This window comes from Coenobita brevimanus, chromosome 31, assembly GCF_032717465.1.
Source record: "Coenobita brevimanus isolate Jiangsu-jjx chromosome 31, ASM3271746v2, whole genome shotgun sequence".
Taxonomy (NCBI): Eukaryota; Metazoa; Arthropoda; class Malacostraca; order Decapoda; family Coenobitidae; genus Coenobita; species Coenobita brevimanus.
Window position 1 is genome coordinate 12,998,650 of NC_136984.1, and position 23,038 is coordinate 13,021,687.

Sequence of the window (23,038 nt, forward strand, 5' to 3'; positions counted from 1 at the left end):
CCTTTTTTTTTTTTTTTTTATCCCATAACACTATAACTGTATGTTTACCCAATTACACGTTTTTTCCCCGTGACTATTTTTTTTTACCCCATGACTGGTTTTTACTTCATCACTGTTTTCCCCCATGATCATTTTCTTCCCCATGGTTACTTTTTTTTTTTTTTTACACATGATTATTTCATTTTTCATCCCATTTTCTTTTTTAATTTAGGAATGGGTTCTGTCACCATAGACCTGGACAGCGTGATTTAGATTAGCTCTACCTGTATGTATTTTGTATATACCTTTGTGCAGTACAGTACTCTGTTCTTTAACCCCGTGTCTTTAATTCTCTTTCCTAAGCTGAATAAAATTTTCTTTAGGTATAAAGAAATGTCACTGTCTTGGATACAGTATCATCATATTCACAGTAGAGTGTTTTAAGCACTTCAGTAAAAAAGGCTTTTTTTCCCCCCCTCGGGCGACTTTATTTTATCTCTATTCTCATTATACATTAACTTGGCCTAAAATTACCATCTCTTCAGCTTCAGTATTGACTTATAACAATCGATTCTCAACAGAATATGATGCCAGCCATGTAGAAGTGCTATGGAAAGGATGCCTAGTTATATCATTGCCTTTTTCCATTACTGAGAGAACCAGGAGAGAACTGGGCCAGACAGGAGCCCACAGGGCAGTTCCAACAGTCTTTCCCTGTGTCTAACTGGATGCTAGGCGATGTGTTCTAGGGATCTGAACCATATTCGGAGAGCTTATTCAGTTAACCCCTTTGCTCTCCGTGTCCCCATTATAGGACGGAACTGGGCAATTTCAAAATTTAATAAAGAAGGGAACCCTGGGAGAGGGACCTATGAGCTTTGCGACTATGAGCCGACAGGCAGAGGGCTGTACGCCTAGCATCCTTCCAGCAGAATCCCTTGAACAGGACCTCTGGCCGTTAAGGTTTATATATATATATATATATATATATATATATATATATATATATATATATATATATATATATATATATATATATATATATATATATATATATATATATATATATATATATATATATATATATATATATATATATATATATATATATATATATATATATATATATATCTATATATATATATTTTATTCGAGGAAGAAGAAACCAAAGGCCATGAGCCCGCAGTAACAGTTCCCTCCAAGAGAAAAACAAAATACAATAGAGAGCCAAATTCAAGATCCGATCATTTTGAGATGCCTGGACACACTGCGTTTGAAAGACTGGAGATCATAGGCAGCAGGAAATACAGACAGAGGGAGACAGTTCCAGAGATGACCTGTTGCATAAATGAAAGACTGGGAGTAACGGTTAACTCTTGCATTAGAGAGTTGGACAGAAAAGGGATGAGAGTTTGCTGCCAGACGGGTGCAACGCGCCCGTCGTAGAGGTGGAGGAATGCAAGCAGACAGTTCAGAGGAGCAGTGACCATTAAAGTAGCGATAGAATAGAGATAAAGATGCAACAGTGCGGCGAAGAGACAGAGGTTGAAGGGAGTCAGTAAGAGGAGGAGAGTTAATGAGACGAAAAGCCTTTGACTCCACCCTATTGAGAAAAGCTGTATGTGGGGAGCCTCCCCACACATGAGAGTTGTACTCCACACAGGGGAGGATAAAACCCTTGTATAGAGTCAACAATTGTGCAGGGGTAAAGAAAGATCGGAGTCGGCTTAGCACACCCAATCTCTTGGAAGCAGATTTTACAAGAGATGTAATATGATCTTTCCAAGATAAGTCCCGAGTAAATGAAACCCCAAACATGTTCAAGGATGATGCAGGATTAAGCTGAATATTATTAAACATTAGTGGGTATACCTGTGGAAGATTTTGTCGGGTTTATAGGTGTAAGAACTGAGCCTTAGATGCATTAAAAACAACCATATTATTTTTACCCCGGTCAGAGATACGAGCCAAGTCAGACATTAGGTGTGCCATATATATATATATATATATATATATATATATAGATAGATAGATAGATAGATAGATAGATAGATATAGATATAGATATAGATATAGATATATACCTTCAGATTCTTTGCGAATACGAAGTCAAATTCTTAACATAATCTCTATAGGATCGTCTTCAGCCATTCTTGTTCCTTTCAAGGCCAAGAGCCCCAAAGGGTCAGGCAATACACAGCTTGGCTTTTCTAGTTAGAGGGATGAGAGAAACAGCCAGAGTGTAAGCTTCATTATTAACCACATTATTTATAGTATACATTTTTTATCATTATTTTTCCAGGATCAGATGGATCGTTTCACAGCCTGCATCAATGGACTGGAATAATTAAGGACAAGAGTAACACCTTCAGTCCGATGACGTATTTTGCTGTGTACTCTCGTTGCTTTCAGACGATTTTATTCAGCTGAGGTTGACTTAGGTTGTGACGGGGTTTATGGAGTATATGTTTAACCCTGACATAAGTGATGGTTTATTCTGAGTTGAGGTGATTGTTTGAAGGTGGCAAGGATACACACACACACACACACACACACACACACACACACACACACACACACACACACACACACACACACACACACACACACACACACACACACACACACACAGTACGTCCGGACACAGGGTGTTAAAAATTGTCTCTCCCTGGAAGACCTTCGACTGGATTCAACATAGTCCCCTGCACATCCACCCCTTCCCCTTCACTACCACTAGGTCATATTTTATTCTTGACACCTCCAGACGATTTTACTTAATTTGGGAAGGACGTGTCTTAAGGAAGGAGTTAGAGAAAACTAAGATCTAACTCTCCTTCCGTCTGAACAGTCTGTTAAAAAAGGATGTAAAATCGTGTGTAGAGAGCAAGAGGAAATATGGATGACCTTTTCTTTTGTGAAGTGGGTGAGGTATTAGGATAGTTGTTAGTATATACAATTATTCTTTGATTTAATAACCATCTTTTTTTTTCTTTTTTGCTTCTCTAGAATAATATTTTAAGTAATTTCCCTACTTCCGTGCCTCCTCCTTGCTTATTATTAGATCCTAACTCACCCTTTCATTTCGACGGAAGAAAGGAGTTAGGGTGATAGTGATGATGACGATTTGCCAGAATTTATTGTATATTTGTCAACTGAAATGTAGGAAAGAAGTAAGGTTCAATAGTAATAATAATAATAATAATAGTAATAATAATAATAATAATAATAATAATAATTAACAAGATAATAATGATGAGGATAAGGATGAAGAATCCCCTGCACACACTACGCAAATCTGTTAATTTCTTCATCGGCTCCTCCGTGTTACTTCCCAGCCAGAACTACCTAATCACGTCCCTCATTCTAATGGCGTTCCATATTTCTAAACGTATCTTCGCTACTTTTTTACCATAATATTCGTCTTAAGGGGAGAAATAAGATTGGGAAGGGGCTAAGAAGACTGAATACAATCCCTTCACTAGGAATGTTTTCTCCAACGTTAACAAAATCGCTTGGATGTTAACAGGAACCAAGTAAAAAGATCTGAAATTACACTGAAAGAAAATGATGAACCAAATCTATGATAAATTTCTGGTCAAGGACACAGATAAGGTAAAACATAATGGTCTGTCGATTATCACCTTGAATTTGTGTGTGTGGCTGTTGCATTCTTCTGTTGTTTTGCTTGGAGGGTCCCTGTGTGCTGTATCAAATATAATCTTATTGCAATGCTCGTGTGCGTATTATTTCCCTCACTGACTTGAGCTCTTGTAAAAATTATTGAGATTGCACGCGCTCGCTCAAACATGAGTGTGTGTGTGTGTGTGTGTGTGTGTATATATATATATATATATATATATATATATATATATATATATATATATATATATATATATATATATATATATATATATATATATATATATATATATATATATATATATATATATATATATATATATATATATATATATATATATATATATATATATATATATATATATATATATAGTGTGTGTGTGTGTGTGTGTGTGTGTGTGTGAACGAGAGGATCTAAATACAAAGGAGCCATGACTCTTACTGTTTTACTAAAACTGATGAAGACACTGTGGTCATGTTTTGGACAAAATGCATACATTAACGATGTGTTGTTGCTGAATGCACTTTGTAATGTGCGATGCAGGTTAATTGCATCTAGCAGTTACAGTGTTCCTAAGTAGCTGCCAATGACTGAGGATTTGTTTGAATCTCCGCATACAGTTTTAACCCCTCAGAATAAGTGACTTATTTTTGGTTACATTCTTCCTGCTACGAGACATTTATTACACTCATATGGATTTCTCATATTGGAGCTCATCAGTGAGGTTATATTACGGTTTTGCAGGTCAAAATCTTCCGGAAATAGCAAGAAAAAAACGAAAAAGGCGCATCCTCTCTCATGTGTTAACGATATGGCCGTGAATGTCCTTGGGAATGTTATGGTCAAATGGCTACAGGTATACAATGCTGAGTGTAAGATTTATTTGATATAGATGTCATGTTCTCAGGACTCGCCAGTGCTCAGTGATCCCTTTGTATCAGTACGCATAAGAGACGGTAGAGGGAGGACCGGGCACGATGCTTCATCTAACCAAAATGACCTGACCTGACCTAACCTACCCTGACCTGTCTAAAATTAACCTAACCAAGCCTAAAATGGCCTAACCTAACCTACGCGAAACTATCCCAACCTAACCAAACCTCAGCTAACTTTCTTAACTTAACCAAGCCCAAAATGACCTAACAACCAAACTCCTAACTCCTAACTTAACCAAAACTAACCAAACCTAAAATAACCTAACCTAACTCTCCCATTAATTATGCCTTCTAAAACGTGCTGTGACCTCTCTCTCTCTCTCTCTCTCTCTCTCTCTCTCTCTCTCTCTCGTCCACACTCTGTGTACAGGGTGGCCCATAAGTAACGCTTCACTAAAAATTCACGTGGCAGTATCTTGTGTATTGCGAGGACGGCTCAGTCGGCTGGTGAGGGCGTGGTTGTGGCAGTGGGATTAGGAAATGAATAAATGATGCAGGGCAGGTAAAGATAACACTGAGCCGTCCCCACAACACACGAGAAATCACCCGACGGAGTGGAAATTTTTTTTTTTTTTATGTGCTCGACTCTGGGCATAGGCTTCTCAGCCTGCTATCAAGGCCCAGTAGTCCTCCTACATATCGAACACCTCTACATGTCACCACTTCGGCGCTAACACCCACCGTCCATATTGAATACATGCTAGGGATGTCTCATTCAGGACTGGTGTATTGGTATTAGCGGGGGTATTTTTACGACATGTCGGCGGGTCTTCTGGTAGATCGGTAAAGTTTGCCGTAATGAAATTCAAATTCCTAAACTGTTCCCTGCTCCTGCGGAGATTTGAACCTGGGTCCGGTAGGACTGCAAGCCACCTCTCTACCGATTGAGCCACCGCCTCCCCCTCAAATAGAGCCTTATACATGGATTACCCTGCCTTTCTGTCTCTAGTTTAGGGCAGCAGGGTGTGTATTGGTTAGCACATCTACTGTAGACTGAAACTGGACCAACCTGAGTTTGCTTCTTTGGCTGGTCAGATTCTTGGATAGTGTTTGTTTCACCTTGACAATGTTCAGCTGCCAGTGTTTTTAGGGACGTGGACGTAATTTCGATCGTTGCGTCGATTTTGTGAGGAAGATTTAGGACTTCCATTAAGTGAATTATCTGCCTCTATGAGCCCCGTGTAGTTGATAGGCGTTCTTCTAACTTTTATTTGTCTTTACTTTCTTCGTGGATCATACGTACCTCATTTATGACAGGCAATAGAGGACGAGTGATGATCATGACGATGCTGATGATGCTGATGATGGTGATGATCTTGTGTGAGCTTTCCTCGTTCTTTTCATTTCCTTTTTCTTTCTCCTGGATCATCCCTACCTCATGCTTGATAGAAGAAACAAAGTGATAATGAAGATGATGATAATGTTAATGATGATGTTGATGGTGATGATGATGATGACGACGACGATGAGGAGGAGGAGGCGGAGGAGGATAATGGTGATGATGATTTTTTTTTTTCATGTGAGGAAGGAACTAAAGGCACCAAGCCCGCAAAACTGTTCCTTCCAAGAGAAAAACAAAATACAAGAGAGAGCCAAATTCAAGATCCGATCATTTCGAGATGCCTGGACACACTGCGTTTGAAAGACTGGAGATCATAGGAAGCAGGAAATACAGACAGAGGGAGACAGTTCCAGAGTTGACCTGTTGCATAAATAAAGGACTGGGAGTAACGGTTAACTCTTGCATTAGTGAGTTGGACAGAAAAGGGATGAGAGTTTGCTGCTAGGCGGGTGCTACGCTGAATATGATGATAATGATGATGAGGAGGAGGAGGAGGAGCAGGAGGAGAAGATGTTCTTTCATCTCATTGTGCATCTTGTGCCAGTTTTCAAAATAATTAGTTGTATCAAAATCAGAATTTAAAAATACTGAATGTCATGAAAACTGGAATATGGTTCAGGTGTCTTTAATTGTTTCCTTAATGTTTCGTTTAATTTACGGTGCATCTCTCTCTCTCTCTCTCTCTCTCTCTCTCTCTCTCTCTCTCTCCACACATAGATAAATAGACTGATAAGTAACAGATACAGTAGATGGATCAAAATAGATATAGATAAAATAAACTCGAATAATTAGATAGGCAGATAATACATAGACACAAAAAGATAAATAGATTGATAATAGATAGATAGATAGACAGACAAATAGATAAGTAGATAGAGTATTCAATTTTCCAGACAACATTATTACCTTTGAGCAGACCTCTGGCAGTAAAGGGGTTAATGAAGGCTATAATAATTCCTGTCATTTTAAAAGTCTGACGGCAGCAACAGTATAATACAAAGGAGAGGTGGCTGAGTTACTGTAATGCTAGGTGTATCCATATGTAAGCCACCTGATTCCTAGAACTGCAGCCACTATGTATTTTTTTGTTAACCCATTTGCGTCCTGTGTCCTTAATATTGGACGGAACTGGGCATTTTCAAGATATAATGAAGGAGGGAACCCCGGGGTAGGGACTCATGAGCATCGCGACTATGAGACGACAGGCGGAGGGCGGTACGCCTAGCACCCTTCCAGCAAAATCCCTCGCACAGGAACTCTTGGAGCTAATGCGTTAAGGTGATTTTCTCTGTATGTGCGTGCGAATAATATGCCGTTAGTTACAATGACAGGAAAATTTTTAGACCCACCCATATATTGTCATCTATTGTATTATACTCTACAAGGGGTTTTGCTCATGTTGGGAAAGAATGTTCAAACTACAGAGGTTAGATACAGTTTTCATTGACCTCTTTATTGCCAGTTGGTTATACTACATTCAGTGGCGCTGAGGAGGAGAGTGCATGTGGTGGTGATATGCATCTTTCACAAAGCCAAACCTCCTCATACTTACCTGTACCTCGCCGTGGGAGAGATCCTAGTTCAATCCTGGTGAGGTGCTGTCTGCTGAAAGGAGTGCCAGATCCCTCCACGGTTTATGTACTGTACTGTACCTGAAGGACGGCCTTACAGCAGCAGTAGCTTACCTTTGGTCGATGAATCTGCTCGGCCAATCATCCCGGGATAAAGCAACAATAACAACTAAACTGAATGAAACCGTGTGTCACCAGCAAGAATATAATGTAAAAAGACGTTACTGTACAGAAGGTGTTAAGAGAGTGGCAGAGGAGTTGGTACCGACCCTAAGCTGATGCTCGGGGTCCGGATACCATCCATGCCATTAACTTTTCTTGTTCGACCATTACTACTATACTACTGCTGCTACTACTACTACTACTACTACTACTACTACTGTTGAGCAGGAAGCAGCTCAGACTGCAACAGTATACACGGAGAAAGGCCAAAAGGAGAGTACAGGATCCAGTTTATTTCAACTTTTCGCCCACCAGAGCTTCTTCAGCAATAACACAGTGGACAACAATCCACTCCATAAGTAGTCACCAGCCTGGTTGGTAATCAAAACACAACATGTAAACAATTATACACTACGTGGTTAACCTGCTGTCTGCTCGTCAAGAGGTATCCCAATGGCTTCGCTAACCGAAAGAACCCATTATTTGGTTATTACGTATATTTGCAATTGGCGGACTCATAAAATCTACGTTTCATGGTACTATCAACATAATCACTTTAGAATCTTTCCAGTAGGCATTGTGGGCTGTGTCAATCCTGTGTTTTAATATCACATTATTTATATTGAAACACTTCATGTCATATTTGTGTTTCATCACTCGTTTCTCTCACTTCCCGCATCTGACTAACTCAAGGCTGACATTAAAATTTCTTCAGCTGATGTATTTTCTGCCAAAACAGGCCTCAATACTAAGAAGGCATATGGGCCTGATGAGGTCCCTCCTGTTGATCTCAAGAACTGTGCTTCTGTGCTTACACCCTGCCTAGGCACACTCTTTTGCCTTTGTCTATGAACTTGTACCTTTCCTTCTTGCCGGAAGTTTGCTCTCATTCGGCCAGTCCCAAAGAAGGGTGACCATTCCCAACCCTCTAACTATCGTCCAATTGCTTTAACATCCTGTATCTCAAAAGTTTCCGAGTCAATTCTTAATAGAAAAATTTTAATGCATCTTTCCTGTCACAACCTTCCTTCTGATCGTCAGTATGGGTTCCGTCAGGGACGCTCCACTGGCAATCATCTCACTTACCTTTCAGACTCCTGGTCATCCTGCTTTCCGGACTTTGGCGAAAGCTTTGCCATTGCACTTGACATCTCAAAGGCTTTCGATCGAGTCTGGCATAAATCTTTAATTTCCAAACTGCCCTCTTACGGTTTCTATCCTTCTATCTGTGCTTTCATCTCTAGCTTCCTTTCCTGCCGTTCTATAGCCGCTGTTGTAGACGGCCATCGTTCTTCTCCTAGATCTATTAGCAGTGGTGTTCCTCAGGGCTCTGTCCTATTACCAACTCTCTTCTTATTCATCAATGACTTTCTAAGCTGTACATTTAACCCTATCCACTCATACGCTGATGACTCCACCATTCACCTTTCCATTCGGTTCCCACAACGTCCATCTCAGAAGTTACTTCAACATTCAAGGGATGAGGCTATTGCACACCTAATGTCTGACTTGGCTCGTATCTCTGACTGGGGTAAAAATAATCTGGTTGTTTTTAATACATCAAAGATTCAGTTTTTACACCTATTAACCCGACGAAAGCTTCCACAGGTATACCCACTAATGTTTAATAATATTCAGATTAATCCTGCATCATCCTTGAACTTGCTTTGGATTTCATTTACTCGGGACTTATCTTGGAAAGATCATATTACATCTCTAGTAAAATCTGCTTCCAAGAGATTAGGTGTGTTAACCCGACTCCGTTCCTTCTTTACCCCTGCACAATTGTTGACTATATACGGGGCTTTTATCCGCCCATGTGTGGAGTACAACTCTTATGTGTGGGGAGGCTCCCCACTTACAGCTCATCTCAATAGGGTGGAGTCAAAGGCTTTTCGTCTCAATAACCCTCCTCCTCTTACCGACTTATTTCAACGTCTGTCTCTTCGCCACACTGTTGCATCTTTACCTCTTTTCTATCGCTACTTCAATGGTCACTGCTCCTCTGAACTATCTGCATGCGCTCCTCCACCTATACGACGGGTGCGTAGCACTCGTCTAGCAGAAACTTTCATCCCTTTTCTGTCCAACTCTCTAATGCAAGAGATAACCGTTACTCCCAGTCCTTCATTTATGCAACAGGTCAACTCTGGAACTGTCTCCCTTTGTCTGTATTTCCTGTTTCCTATGATCTCCAGTCTTTCAAACGCAGTGTGTCCAGGCATCTCAAAATGATCGGATCTTGAATTTGGCTCCCTTTTGTATTTTGTTTTTCTCTTGGAAGGAGCAATTTTTCTGGCTCGCGGCCCTTGGTTCTTTCTTCCTCACATAAGAAAAAACACACGACTTATATATATATATATATATATATATATATATATATATATATATATATATATATATATATATATATATATATATATATATATATATATATATAATGATAACTAAACAATCACTTGTGATTACAAAGGCAACGAAATGATTTTTTCATACATAATAACATGTAAAGTATACTAAAGATTAATACATAATATCAGGGACACGTCACAAATGACAGTCCCTAATTTAGTCCCGTTATCCGTAGCAGAATAAAATGTACAAAATCATCATGTACAGTTATCTCCACTTCTAACACAGCGGGTGGTGTGTTTGGTGAAATATGGCACCACTGTGTTTGTTTACATCTTAGTAATATTAAGTGAATGGGCAGACCCGGCAGAACTTCCCCTCCTCCACATTATCTAGTATCCACAGAAGCAATGTTCTATCAAGTTATATTCTGTCTGCAAATCCAAGTGTTTGCCATGTATGTATAGTTGGAAGTAGAGAGAAAAACAAATAGCAATGCAACTGGATGCCACTGCTTCCCTGACTGATGACTGTGAGGCGAGGGGGAACGGAGGAGAGGGGGGACAGGTGGTGGGAGCGCATGTATCGAAACTTTGTTGTGTTTCGTTTTGAAACATGAAGGGTGTGATTATACAGATGTTTTGAGGTGATCTGTAACTCGGATGCAATAACGTGTATTGGATGAATATTGGAGTCTTGATGTTTATCGTACAATGTAATGAACAAGGGTAGTTGAGCATAAATGTTAGGTGTGATGTCCGGTGTCTCAAAACGTGGTTCACCTGAGTCTAGTGTGTGTGTGTGTGTGTGTGTGTGTGTGTGTGTGTGTGTGTGTGTGTGTGTGTGTGTGTGTGTGTGTGTGTGTGTGTGTGTGTGTGTGTGTGTGTGTGATTCAACTGCTGTAACATTTTTGTGGCTGAACCAGGGGGGCCAAAAATGATTCTTGATCATGCATTTGACACAATGGTCATGCCGTGTTGTGCATCATCCAGTCTGTTTTATTGTGAGGAAAAACAATCATTATAATCTCAAACCATGATATAAGTAGATGTCCTGTTGCATAGGATTATAGCTACTCTGAGTGTTGGACAGCTGTTGGCTTATTGTGCGAAAATGTTGTGCAGTCATCACACCGATGGATCACGTGGAGGCAATGAGATACTGTATTTGAATAATGAATGCATATCTTGTATTATAAAAATTGAAATAACGGTGGTACTTGTGTCAAGTCCACAAATGATGTCGCTTTCTTCGAGGTGCTATTTCATTAGTCTGGATAGCTTGACACAACATCCACAAACATTTCCTTTACCATGGATGTCCGTCCGTTGTCTGCCATTATAATACAATGATTTAGTATGTGGCCACGGCTACACAAAATATATCGGTGGAGTGGTGCTGCTGGAGAGTCTAAAAATACGTATAGTCTACGTGTGGTCGTGCAGTCTGGTAATACACTTTGCCGATATATTCACATTCCTGCCAAGATAGCAGCCAAAGTCGCGGTTTTGGTGACTATACTGACTGAGCATTGAACGCCCTTTCACCTCCCATCAGTCTGAATGAGGTCCTGTTTTCAGCTAACAGAAACATTAAGTTGTGCAGTGGCCAACGCAATTTTATAATGTAAAGTAAGGAGTGTTTTATGCACCGTGTCGTCATACAGGCTTATACAGTATTACACAGCCAAGGATAAGCTGGACCTACGGTAGGATAAATGTCGAGTGCTGCTGGAGCGTCCAAGTAAACGCAAGCAACATTGGTGCACCAGCACCCGGACGGAAAAACCCAACCACCGTGGTTTACGCAAAATACTCCCGAGTTCTGAAGCTACCCCACGTCATCCACTAGATTTACAAAAGGTCATTGATAAGGCTACAATCTCGTCGTAGTGATGCGATATGATAAGAAAGTCAATATCAGGTCTCGTTACCCTTTTTACGAAGAAGGGCCTGAATTGTGCGTGAGTGTGTGTGTGTGTGTGTGTGCGTGTGTGTGTGTGTGTGTGTGTGTGTGTGTGTGTGTGTGTGTGTGTGTGTGTGTGTGTGTGTGTGTGTGTGTGTAGAGAGGGTGGGAGGGCTTGACCACCCTCCTTGGTGGCAAGATGAGTGTGGAGTAGGAGCGAGCGAGGAGGTGGACTGGTGGGAGTAGGGTCATCACCAACATATGTGATGTTGGTGTGGATGAACAGTGTCTGGGTGTAGACACACAATTAATTAGTATAATCCGTCTGGAGGTGAGGGCCTGAATGTGTAATACCTGTATGAAAACTAATGTATGAATTTTGTTATGAGAATATAAAAAACGATGATCAATATTTGTGAATGTTATGTCATAAGTATAAAGACTAATGAAACAGCACCTCGAAGAAAGCGACATCATTTGTGGACTTGACACAAGTACCACCGTTATTTCAATTTTTATAATACAAGATATGCATTCATTATTCAAATACAGTATCTCATTGCCTCCACGTGATCCATCGGTGTGATGACTGCACAACATTTTCGCACAATAAGCCAACAGCTGTCCAACACTCAGAGTAGCTATAATCCTATGCAACAGGACATCTACTTATATCATGGTTTGAGATTATAATGATTGTTTTTCCTCACATTAAAACAGACTGGATGATGCACAACACGGCATGACCATTGTGTCAAATGCATGATCAAGAATCATTTTTGGCCCCCCTGGTTCAGCCACAAAAATGTTACAGCAGTTGAATCACACACACACACACACACACACACACACACACACACACACACACACACACACACACACACACACACACACACACACACACACACACACACACACACACACACACACACACACACACACACACACACACACACACACACACACACACACACACACACACACACACACACACACACACACACACACACACACACACACACACACACACACACACACACACACACACACACACACACACACACACACACACACACACACACACACACACACACACACACACACACACACACACACACACACACTAGACTCAGGTGAACCACGTTTTGAGACACCGGACATCACACCTAACATTTATGCTCAACTACCCTTGTTCATTACATTGTACGATAAACATCAAGACTCCAACATTCATCCAATACACGTTATTGCATCCGAGTTACAGATCACCTCAAAACATCTGTATAATCACACCCTTCATGTTTCAAAACGAAACACAACAAAGTTTCGATACATGCGCTCCCACCACCTGTCCCCCCTCTCCTCCGTTCCCCCTCGCCTCACAGTCATCAGTCAGGGAAGCAGTGGCATCCAGTTGCATTGCTATTTGTTTTTCTCTCTACTTCCAACTATACATACATGGCAAACACTTGGATTTGCAGACAGAATATAACTTGATAGAACATTGCTTCTGTGGATACTAGATAATGTGGAGGAGGGGAAGTTCTGCCGGGTCTGCCCATTCACTTAATATTACTACGATGTAAACAAACACAGTGGTGCCACATTTCACCAAACACACCACCCGCTGTGCTCGTTAGAAGTGGAGGTAACTGTACGTGGTAGAAGGGGACGCTTTCCATCCATTCACTCGGTGTAGTGTTGCTTTGGTTGTCTGCCCTTTCGTCTCTTCCTTCCTTTCTCTTCTGTCCTTCTTTCCTTCATTCTTTCCTATTCCTTCTGCCTAAGACTGACTTTACACTCCCTCTTCTGTATTCCTTTCCTTCGTTCTTTCCTCTTCCTTCTGCCTATGGGTGACTCTACACAGAGTGTCAAGCCAAGTGGTTTCCTGTACATCAGGAAACCATTGACTACGCTGGGTGAAAACCACATAACCAAATTATTGTGCTTGGTGGTTTAGAAGGTAATGAAGGCGCTGCTAACCGATTGAGCCTATGTAGGTTTATATCCAAGGAGTGGTTGGGATTTATTGCTCACGTTATGCCACTCAGGGATGAGTTAGGCTGATTGCTCTCATCTTAAATGTCAGGACCAACTTGCCTAGTCCCTGGCTCCTACGCTCCTCATGGGGCAACAAAGGACTTGATGATGGGTGGATGGATGGTTGAATCATTCTTAGAAGTATTTTTCATTAAAACTTAAAACTTCAACCTGTTTTCATCTCTTAATAAAAGTACATCAAGCGAAAGCAACCAATTTACATTTTCATACTCTTTCGTAAATTGTACACTGTTTTCAACACTATTTACCTGATCTAAAAACCTGCTCAAATCTAACCTGCGAGGAGCTATCACAAGTACATCGTCTACGTACACCTCCGGACATAAGTTCGTAATACAGGGTAATCTGCCATCAGAGGTCAGGTTAATCTCACAAGTCTACCCCTCCCCCAACTTCCCCTCCTTACCCCCACCAAAACACTGATTTGTTAGGCGGATGGATCGGAGATATGAAGCTTCGATCACTCTCACGTCTTGCCGCATGTAATGTTACCTTCATTTATCTTACTATTAGGTGTATTATCAAGTGCATAGATCCATCCTCAGTTCCATGAGAAGTGATTATATCGAAGTTTTAGCAGATTTCAATACAATGACTTTAATGTATAGTGTCTGGTTTCCAAATAGTTATCCAACGCATTCTAAGCGACAGACTAAAATCCAAGTAACAGTTTAAAGTTATATGGCCAGATAAGTCCCTCTCTTGCCTTGTCATGTGGACAGCCACATATACAGTCACCTACTTATCCACCTACCCACTCAACCCATCCAACACAACCCACCGACCTCACCCCTGCCACCCACCCAGCCCATCGATCCCTGCTATCCACCCTGCTAACCAACGAATGCCACACACGAAGTTCACCCAACAATGCCACTCAGCTCATTTACTTATTCACTTCTCCACCCTGAACCTATCCAGCCACCCAACCCAACCACCCACTTTGATCATCCGGACCACGCAATTGTCTCAGCCACCCTGGCGACCAACGGTGCCCACTCACACTGGCGACTCACTTTGCCCACACATCCCGACAACCTGTCTTGCCCACCGACCCCTACCACCCACCCTTACCACTCACAAACTTCACCCACCCTTCCCACTCACAAATTCCACCCACCCTGGTCACCCCTCAATGCCATCCATCTCATCCATCCACACAAGCCTACCATCTCTCCCTGAACACTCACCACCCACCTCACCCTGCCCATCCACCCATCCTGTCCAGCCACTTCTCCCACCGATTCACCCGCCCATCCACCCTTCTTACTCAACCCCATTCACTCCGCAACCCCATTCACCCATTTGGACCTGACTTATCCATCAAACTCATCTTATCCAAACCTAACTTACCGACCCCTCCCCGACCACCCACATATCCAGCCACTTACCCACCCAGCCCACCAAACGCATCCACTCACTAACCCAATTACCTCTACAACCCACCCAAAACCACTCCACACACCACACCTAACAACTGTCTCCCCCCCCCCCTCTCCACCATTATCACTGTGCATCCCCCCTGGCAATGCACCGAACTACCACACCCGCAATTTAACTTCATCAACTCCACCCACCCAACCAACTGACTCACACACACACACACACACACACACACACACACACACACACACACACACACACACTGGCGCATACAGGGAGAGAGAGAGAGAGACGGACCCAGTAAGATACAAACAACACACACACACACACACACACACACACACACAAACACTGTTCCCCTAGTCAAGAAAGAAAATAAACAGAATCCACTCAATTATAGACCAGTATCACTGACCAGTGTTGTAAGCAAGGTAATAGAAAAACTAATGAGAAAAGTTTAGGTAAACCAGCTGCAAAAATGCAATATGATAACAAAGAGACAGTTCGGTTTTAGAAAAGGAAAATCATGTGTTACAAATCTATTAAGCTGCTATGATAGAGATCCAGAAACACTACGGAAAAGAGAAGGCTGGGTGGACGGTATCTATTTTGATATTAAGGAAGCATTTGACAGAACACCGCACCAATGACTTCTATGGAAGCTGTACCATCAAGGAGGAATCCAAGGTAATCTGTTCCGTTGGATGCAGGATTTTCTCAGGAAAGGGAAATGAGAACAGTACTAAGGAGTAATTACTCATCACAGAGGGAAGTGACTAACAGAGTTCCACAGGGCTAGGTGATGGCACAAATTATGTTTTTAGTATATATTAATGATATAGGCTAGACAGGATCATTTGAATGGGATGCTATCTAAATGTCTGCTGATGATGCAAAAATACAAAGGATAATTACAGACTCTTGCAGAGAGTTACAAGAAGAATTAAACAAGCTTCATAAATGGAGCAATAGATGGCAAATGGAAGTCAATGTGGATAAATGCTATGTAATTAAGTTTGGTAAAAGTGGAAAAGGACCAGATCGGGATTATAAGATAGGAAGTTCAACCCTACACGTATCAGAAAAGAAGAAGGACCTAAGAGTGATTATCAATAGCAGATTTTTTCTCCGGTAGACCACATAAATGAGAAGGTACGAAACATGCACACACTGCTTGCTAATATGAGAATAGCATTCACATATATAAATGAACGCATGCCGAGAAAGATAATTACCTCATTCATCAGTCCAACCATCGAATTTGCATTAGTGGTCTGGAATCCTCATCTCAAAAAAACACATAGAGAAGACTGAAAAATACAATGGGCTGCTACAAGATGGGAACCAGGCTTAAAGGATCTAAGCTATGAAGAAAGACTAAATAAAACTGAACCTACCAATACTACAAGAGAGATGGAAGAGGAAACATGATGACGCTATATAAATACATCTCAGGGAAAGAAAGAATAGACATCAATGAGTATATTACCTATGGGGAAGCATCAGCAAGAGGACACTGAAAAAAAAATGCATAAAAAGAGAGGTGAGAAAGACGTAAGGAAATTCAGTTTCCAAAATAGGGTAATTGATCAGTGGAATGCGCTACCGAATGAAATAATGCGTGCCAAAGCTATTCATAAATTTAAGGATATGTATGATAAAAATGGTTGAATACACGAGACAATACGAGCTTGACTCATTCCTGTAAAGATACAATTAGGTAAGAACAATTAGATAAGAACAGATATATGCAAACACACACACACACACACACACACACACACACACACACACACACACACACACACACACACACACACACACACACACATAGATGCGAAAGGGTGGGAAAGGAGGGAGGGAGGATTTGGGGACGGTGAAGGGGACGGATGAGATGTGGAAGTGTTCTAGTAGCAGCCTGTACAGTACACTGACTCATATCTCCGACATATACCCTTTAATTCAGCTATATTATGGATGTATTTTCATTAGGATTCCATGATATACTATCCAATTGGCAATAGTTTCAATGAGCCAATACTTTGGTAAAATAAATATCATAACTATGCTAGTTTCAGTGTTACATGCCGTTCATACTGTTCAATGATTATACAGTCAACCATCAAACAGTAATTCGTAAGACGTGGGGCCAATCTTCCTCGGGGATAAACACCCACTGATGATGATTAGTGAGTGAAGTTGTTGTGAACTACTCTTTCCTTGTGTGTGTGTGTGTGTGTGTGTGTGTGTGTGTGTGTGTGTGTGTGTGTGTATTTATGCGTGTTTTGTTTCTCTTAGGGAGAGTCCACACGTGCTCTCGAACATATACTGGCAACACGGCAGGCAACATGTTCGGGAACATGTTTGCAGCAGTATTTGGAAAGATGCATGCAAGCATGTTTCAGTGCAGCTTCGAACACTTGCATGAGAGGAGATGGGATAAGTGTATCCATACCAGGCAGTTGAGACTTCATCATGATGTTGCCAATATGATCTAGACTTTTTTTTTTTTTTTTTTTTAATAAATAACAGAACGGAGGAAGGAAAAACAAATGTGGGAAAAAAAAAATAATCCATACACCAGACTACTGGTGACCTCCATTCATAAAATATCTGTAACAGTTAGACTTGAACAGTTGTGGGTTGAAATTTGGAGGAAAACAACTCTGGGGAAGCGAGTTCCAGAGAGATGCAGTTCGGGGAATGAAAGAATTCTGATAGGCAGAAGTTCTGCAATATGGTTGAGTGACATTCCAGTCATGAGCGCTACCAGATGCCCGTGTAGCACGAGGGAAGGCATGGAGAGGCGGCACCATGGACGCAACCTCGTCTGAGCACTTGCCAAAAAAATATCTGTAAAATAATGCAAGGGAGGCAACATTCCTTCTTACTTGCAGGGGAGGTAGTTCATATGTAATGGCAGGGTTGTTAATGATTCTAACAGCTTTATTCTGAATTTTGTCCAGTTGTCTCAATGCAACCTCTCCACAACCATTCCACAAGGGTGAGCAATATTCAAGCTGAGAGCGCACATGACTCTTATAAATTATAGGTAACTGCTCATCGGCGAAGAAGTTACGGACTCTGTACAATAATTCAAGTTTCTTTGAGGCGGCCTTAGCAAGTGATCTGACATGAGAGGTCCAGCTGAGGGCACTGTTAAGTGAGACACCAAGAATTTCAATACTTTTGGAGATGGGAATATTAGTAGCACTGAAGGTAATGTACGAATCTGGCAATATCTGTCTATTAGTAAACTGTATATATTTAGTTTTACTAGCATTAAAAGAGACAAGGTTGTTTTGTCCCCATTCACTGATTGTAGCTAGATCTTGATTTATGAAGATGGCTGTACTGAGTTGAGAGGTAGAGATATTAGACTTTGTAAATGGATGTCTGAGTGTGAATGAACTATGTAGTGTTGAGTCATCTGCATATGAGTGAACGGGATTGTGAGTGACAGATAAGAGATCATTAATATGAACCAGAAATAGGGTTGGCGCCAGAACTGATCCCTGCGGCACGCCGGCGTTAATTGAGTGGAAATTCGAATATACTGTACATCATCTACTTTTACTCTTATTTTCCTGTCACTAAGATAAGAAGAATTCAAAGGAACAAAAGACGTTAGTCCATAGCAAGGGAGTTTGGACAGCAGGGAACGGTGCCACACTCTGTCGAAAGCTTTAGAGATATCAAGAGCTACTGCATGAGATTCTCCAAAAAGATCAATTGATGGATGGATGGTATGAGTTAAGAGACTGAGTATGTCAATGGTGGATCTTTCGTGGCGAAAACCGTATTGTCCATCACTAATTAAGTTGTTGCTGTTCCCAGCATGTTTGCAGCGTGGTGGTTGCTGTGTTGCCTACATGTTGCCAGCACTTGCTCGAGCACACGCGTGGGCGCGCCCTTACTGTATCAATCTCTCTCTCTCTCTCTCTCTCTCTCTCTCTCTCTCTCTCTGAGTCAGTTGGTTGGGTGGGTGAATTTGATGAGGTTAAATTGGTGGGTGTGGTAGTACGGTGCATCGCCAGGGGGGTGCACAGTGATAATGGTGGAGACAGGGGGGGGCGACAGTTGTTGGGTGTGGTGTGTGGAGTGGTTTTGGGTGGGTTGTAGAGGTAATTGGGTTAGTGAGTGGATGCGTTTGGTGGGCTGGGTGGGTAGGTGGCTGGATATGTGTGTGGTCGGGGAGGAGTCGGTAAGTTATGTTTGGATAAAATGTGTTTGATGGATAAGTCGGGGTCAAATGGGTGAATGGGGTTGGGGAGTGAATGGGGTTGAGTAAGAAGGGTGGATGATAGGGTGGGTCGGTGGGAGGAGTGGGTGGACAGGATGGGTGGATGGGCAGGGCGAGGTGGGTGGAGAGTGTTCAGGGAGAGGTGGGAGGCTTGTGTGGATGGATGAGATGAATGGCATTGTTGAGTGACCAGGGAGGGTGGAATTCGTGAGTGGGAAGGATGGGTGGAATTTGTGAGTGGTAAGGGTGGGTGGTAGGGGTCGGTGGGCAAGATAGGTTGTCGGGATGTGTGGGCAAAGTGAGTCGTCAGGGTGAGTGGGCACCGTTGGTCGCCAGGGTGGCTGGTCGGGATGATCTAAGTGGGTGGTTGGGTTGGGTGGCTGGATGGGTTCAGGGTGCAGAAGACAATGTGTAACTGAGTTGAGTGGCATTGTTGGGTAAACTTCGTGTGTGACATTCGTTGGTTAGCAGGGTGGATAGCAGGGATCGATGGGCTGGGTGGGTGGCAGGGGTGAGGTCGGTGGGTTGTGTTGGATGGGTTGAGTGGGTAGGTGGATAAGTAGGTGAGTGTATATGTGGCTGTCCGCATGACAAGGCAAGAGAGGGACTTATCTGACCATATAACTCTTAACTGTTACTTGGATTTTAGTCTATGGCTTAGAATACGATGGATAACTATTTGGAAACCAGACTCTATACATTAAAGTCATTGTATTGAAATATGCTAAAACTTCGATATAATCACTTCTCATGGAACTGAGGATGGATCTATGCACTTGATAATACACCTAATAGTAAGATAAATGAAGGTAACATTACATGCGGCAAGACGTGAGAGTGATCGAAGCTTCATATCTCCGATCCATCCGCCTAACAAATCAGTGTTTTGGTGGGGGTAAGGAGGGGGAGTTGGGGGGGGTAGACGTGTGCAATTAACGTGATCTCTGGTGGCAGATTACCCTGTATCACGAATTTCTGTCTGGAGGTGTACCTAATCCAAACTATCTCTCTAGGAAATATGTCGTTAAATCTAGTATTTCTAGATGATCTAAAAATAAGTTAGCTATAAGTGGGCTGAAGGGGGACCCCATTGCCATTCCTGGACTTTGTCTATAGTATTTATTATTAAAAGTGAAGCAACAGTTAGAAACACAGAGTTCAACTAAACTAATAAAATTATTCACAGGCACAGGCAGATCATCATCATCAGATAGAGTATTACTCAGTGCATTTATGGCCTTACCAGCTGGTACAGTCACGAACACTAATAAGGGGACAAGGTAGTTTGCTACCAGAGGGTAGGTTAATGGCACACGTTCACCCCCAAACTCCCCCTCCTTACCCCCACAAAACGACCGCATTGGCTGATTGGATCAGGATTCTAAAGCTTTCTTGCCTCACGTAACATAAGTAAACTCGTAATTTATTCTGCCATTATGTTGATTATTCTGCGTATACATCCACCTTCAGTTCAGTGAGCAGTAGGCTAATTATACTGAAGTTTTAGCAGTTTTCACTGGGATGATCCTACAGTATAGAGATTCATTCCAAGTATTTGTTCAGCGTATTCTAAACGATATACTCATACTAAAATCTAAGTAACAGTGATAAGTTATATAAATACTGGCCATTAAAGTCCTCCTGCCTTATCATCTGGGAAGCCACATATTCACTCACCCACACATCCTCCTACTCACTCAACCCATCCAACACTTACCCTTCTCAGCCACCAGTGAGACTGTCCAAGCTCACCTATCGCGGCCATCCACCCTGCCCACCCACGAATGCCACCCACCAAGTTCATCTATCAATGCCACCCAACACATCTACCCACTCACCTACCCACCCTGAACCCACCCACCCACCAAACGACCAACCCAACCACCCACGCAGAGCAACCCGGCCACGCAGTCTTCTCAGCCACCCTGGTGACCCACCGTGCCCACAAACCCTGGCGACCCACACATTCCGATGACCCATCTTGCCCACCACCCACTGTCACCCACCCTCCCCATCCATGAATGCAACCCACCCTGCTCACCCAACATTGCCATCCAGCACATCAACCCACTCAGTCCTCCCACCGTACCCACCCATCTCTCCCTGAATACTCACCCACCCTGACCATCCACCTCATCCTGGGAACCCATCCATCCTCTCCAACCACTCCTCCCACCGACACACTTTCCTATTCACATTCCCAACCACCCTTCTTACCCAAACCCATTCACCCTGCCATCCCATCCACCCATTCGAACCCCACTCATCCACCAAACTCATCCCATTGAAACCTAAATTACCGACCCCTCTCCTACCACCCACCGATCTAGCCACTCACCCAGCCCGCCCCACGCAATCATAACCCTTTTACTCCTACAACCAACCCCAAGCCACTCCACACATCCCACCCAACCAATCAGCCCCACGCAACCAACCATCCTGTCCACCCACCCTGGCGATACACCGAACCACGAATCTCACCAATCAAACCTCACCCACCCCAACCACCCACCTATCTGACTCCAGCACCCCCCTCCCACACACACAGAAAGACAGACGGACAGACAGACAGATAGACAGACAGACATTAAGCAACACGCATTCGTAGGCAGACACACGGACACACAGAGACACACACAAACACACTGACACACACTCAAGATCACAAGAGACAAAAAGGAGATGGCAAATGTAATGAGCTTACTGAAAGAAGTATCAGAGGAAATCTGTAGAAAAGACATAGAGGAACACAAAAAGTTTGGGAAATACGAGAAAAGCAAGACAAGACCTCTAAAGGTGACTTTCCAGAGTGTAAACACTGTGGAAGAGATACTAAAAAATGCAAAGAATCTTATGGAAAAAGAGGAGTTCAAAAATGTATGGATAAAAAGATGCCTAACACAAGAGGAACTGGAATTACTGAAAGAGAAAAGAGAGGAAGCAAAAACAAAAAATGAGGGAAGATCAGAAGAGGAGAAGAAGAATTTTTTTTTACAAAGTAATAGGATTGCAGGTACGAAAGTGGGACACAAACGGGATGGAATAAAAAGGAGGAAGGTAGTAGAACCATGTCATGACAAGTATATAAACAAGATGATAAAGTTGATGTACTCAAATGTGGATGGAATGGTATCTAAATTACTAGAGATGAATGATTGTCAGAGAAAATGAACCACAAATAATATGCCTAACTGATACAAAATTAACACCAAGGATATCCAATGACATACTAAACTTAGAGGAATACAATATATGGAGAAGAGACAGAAATTTAAAAAAAGGAGAAGGAATTATAATATTAACTAAGAAAAATCTAAAAGTCAATGAAATAAAACTAGATATACCATCACAAGTAGAAATGATTGCAGTAGAGATCAACACATCTGAAGGTAAAGTAATTGTAGCCAATTTGTACATGCCACCCAGATCAAACACATGGGAAAGAGACGAATATGAGGACCTGGC

General features: G+C 42.1%; 2 protein-coding genes across 2 annotated transcripts in view; one reads left to right on the forward strand and one right to left on the reverse strand.

The window, feature by feature from the left end:
• The window catches only part of LOC145395449 (uncharacterized), a 56,948-nt gene extending 48,956 nt beyond the window's left edge, over positions 1–7,992 (forward strand). The window contains exon 6 of the mRNA XM_080269053.1: positions 7,945–7,992. Within this exon, the coding sequence (XP_080125179.1) occupies positions 7,945–7,992 (48 nt within the window). The remainder of the gene's footprint in view (positions 1–7,944) is intronic.
• LOC145395417 (uncharacterized) overlaps positions 1–23,038 on the reverse strand; it is a 386,864-nt gene that overhangs the window by 301,866 nt on the left and 61,960 nt on the right. The window lies entirely within an intron of this gene.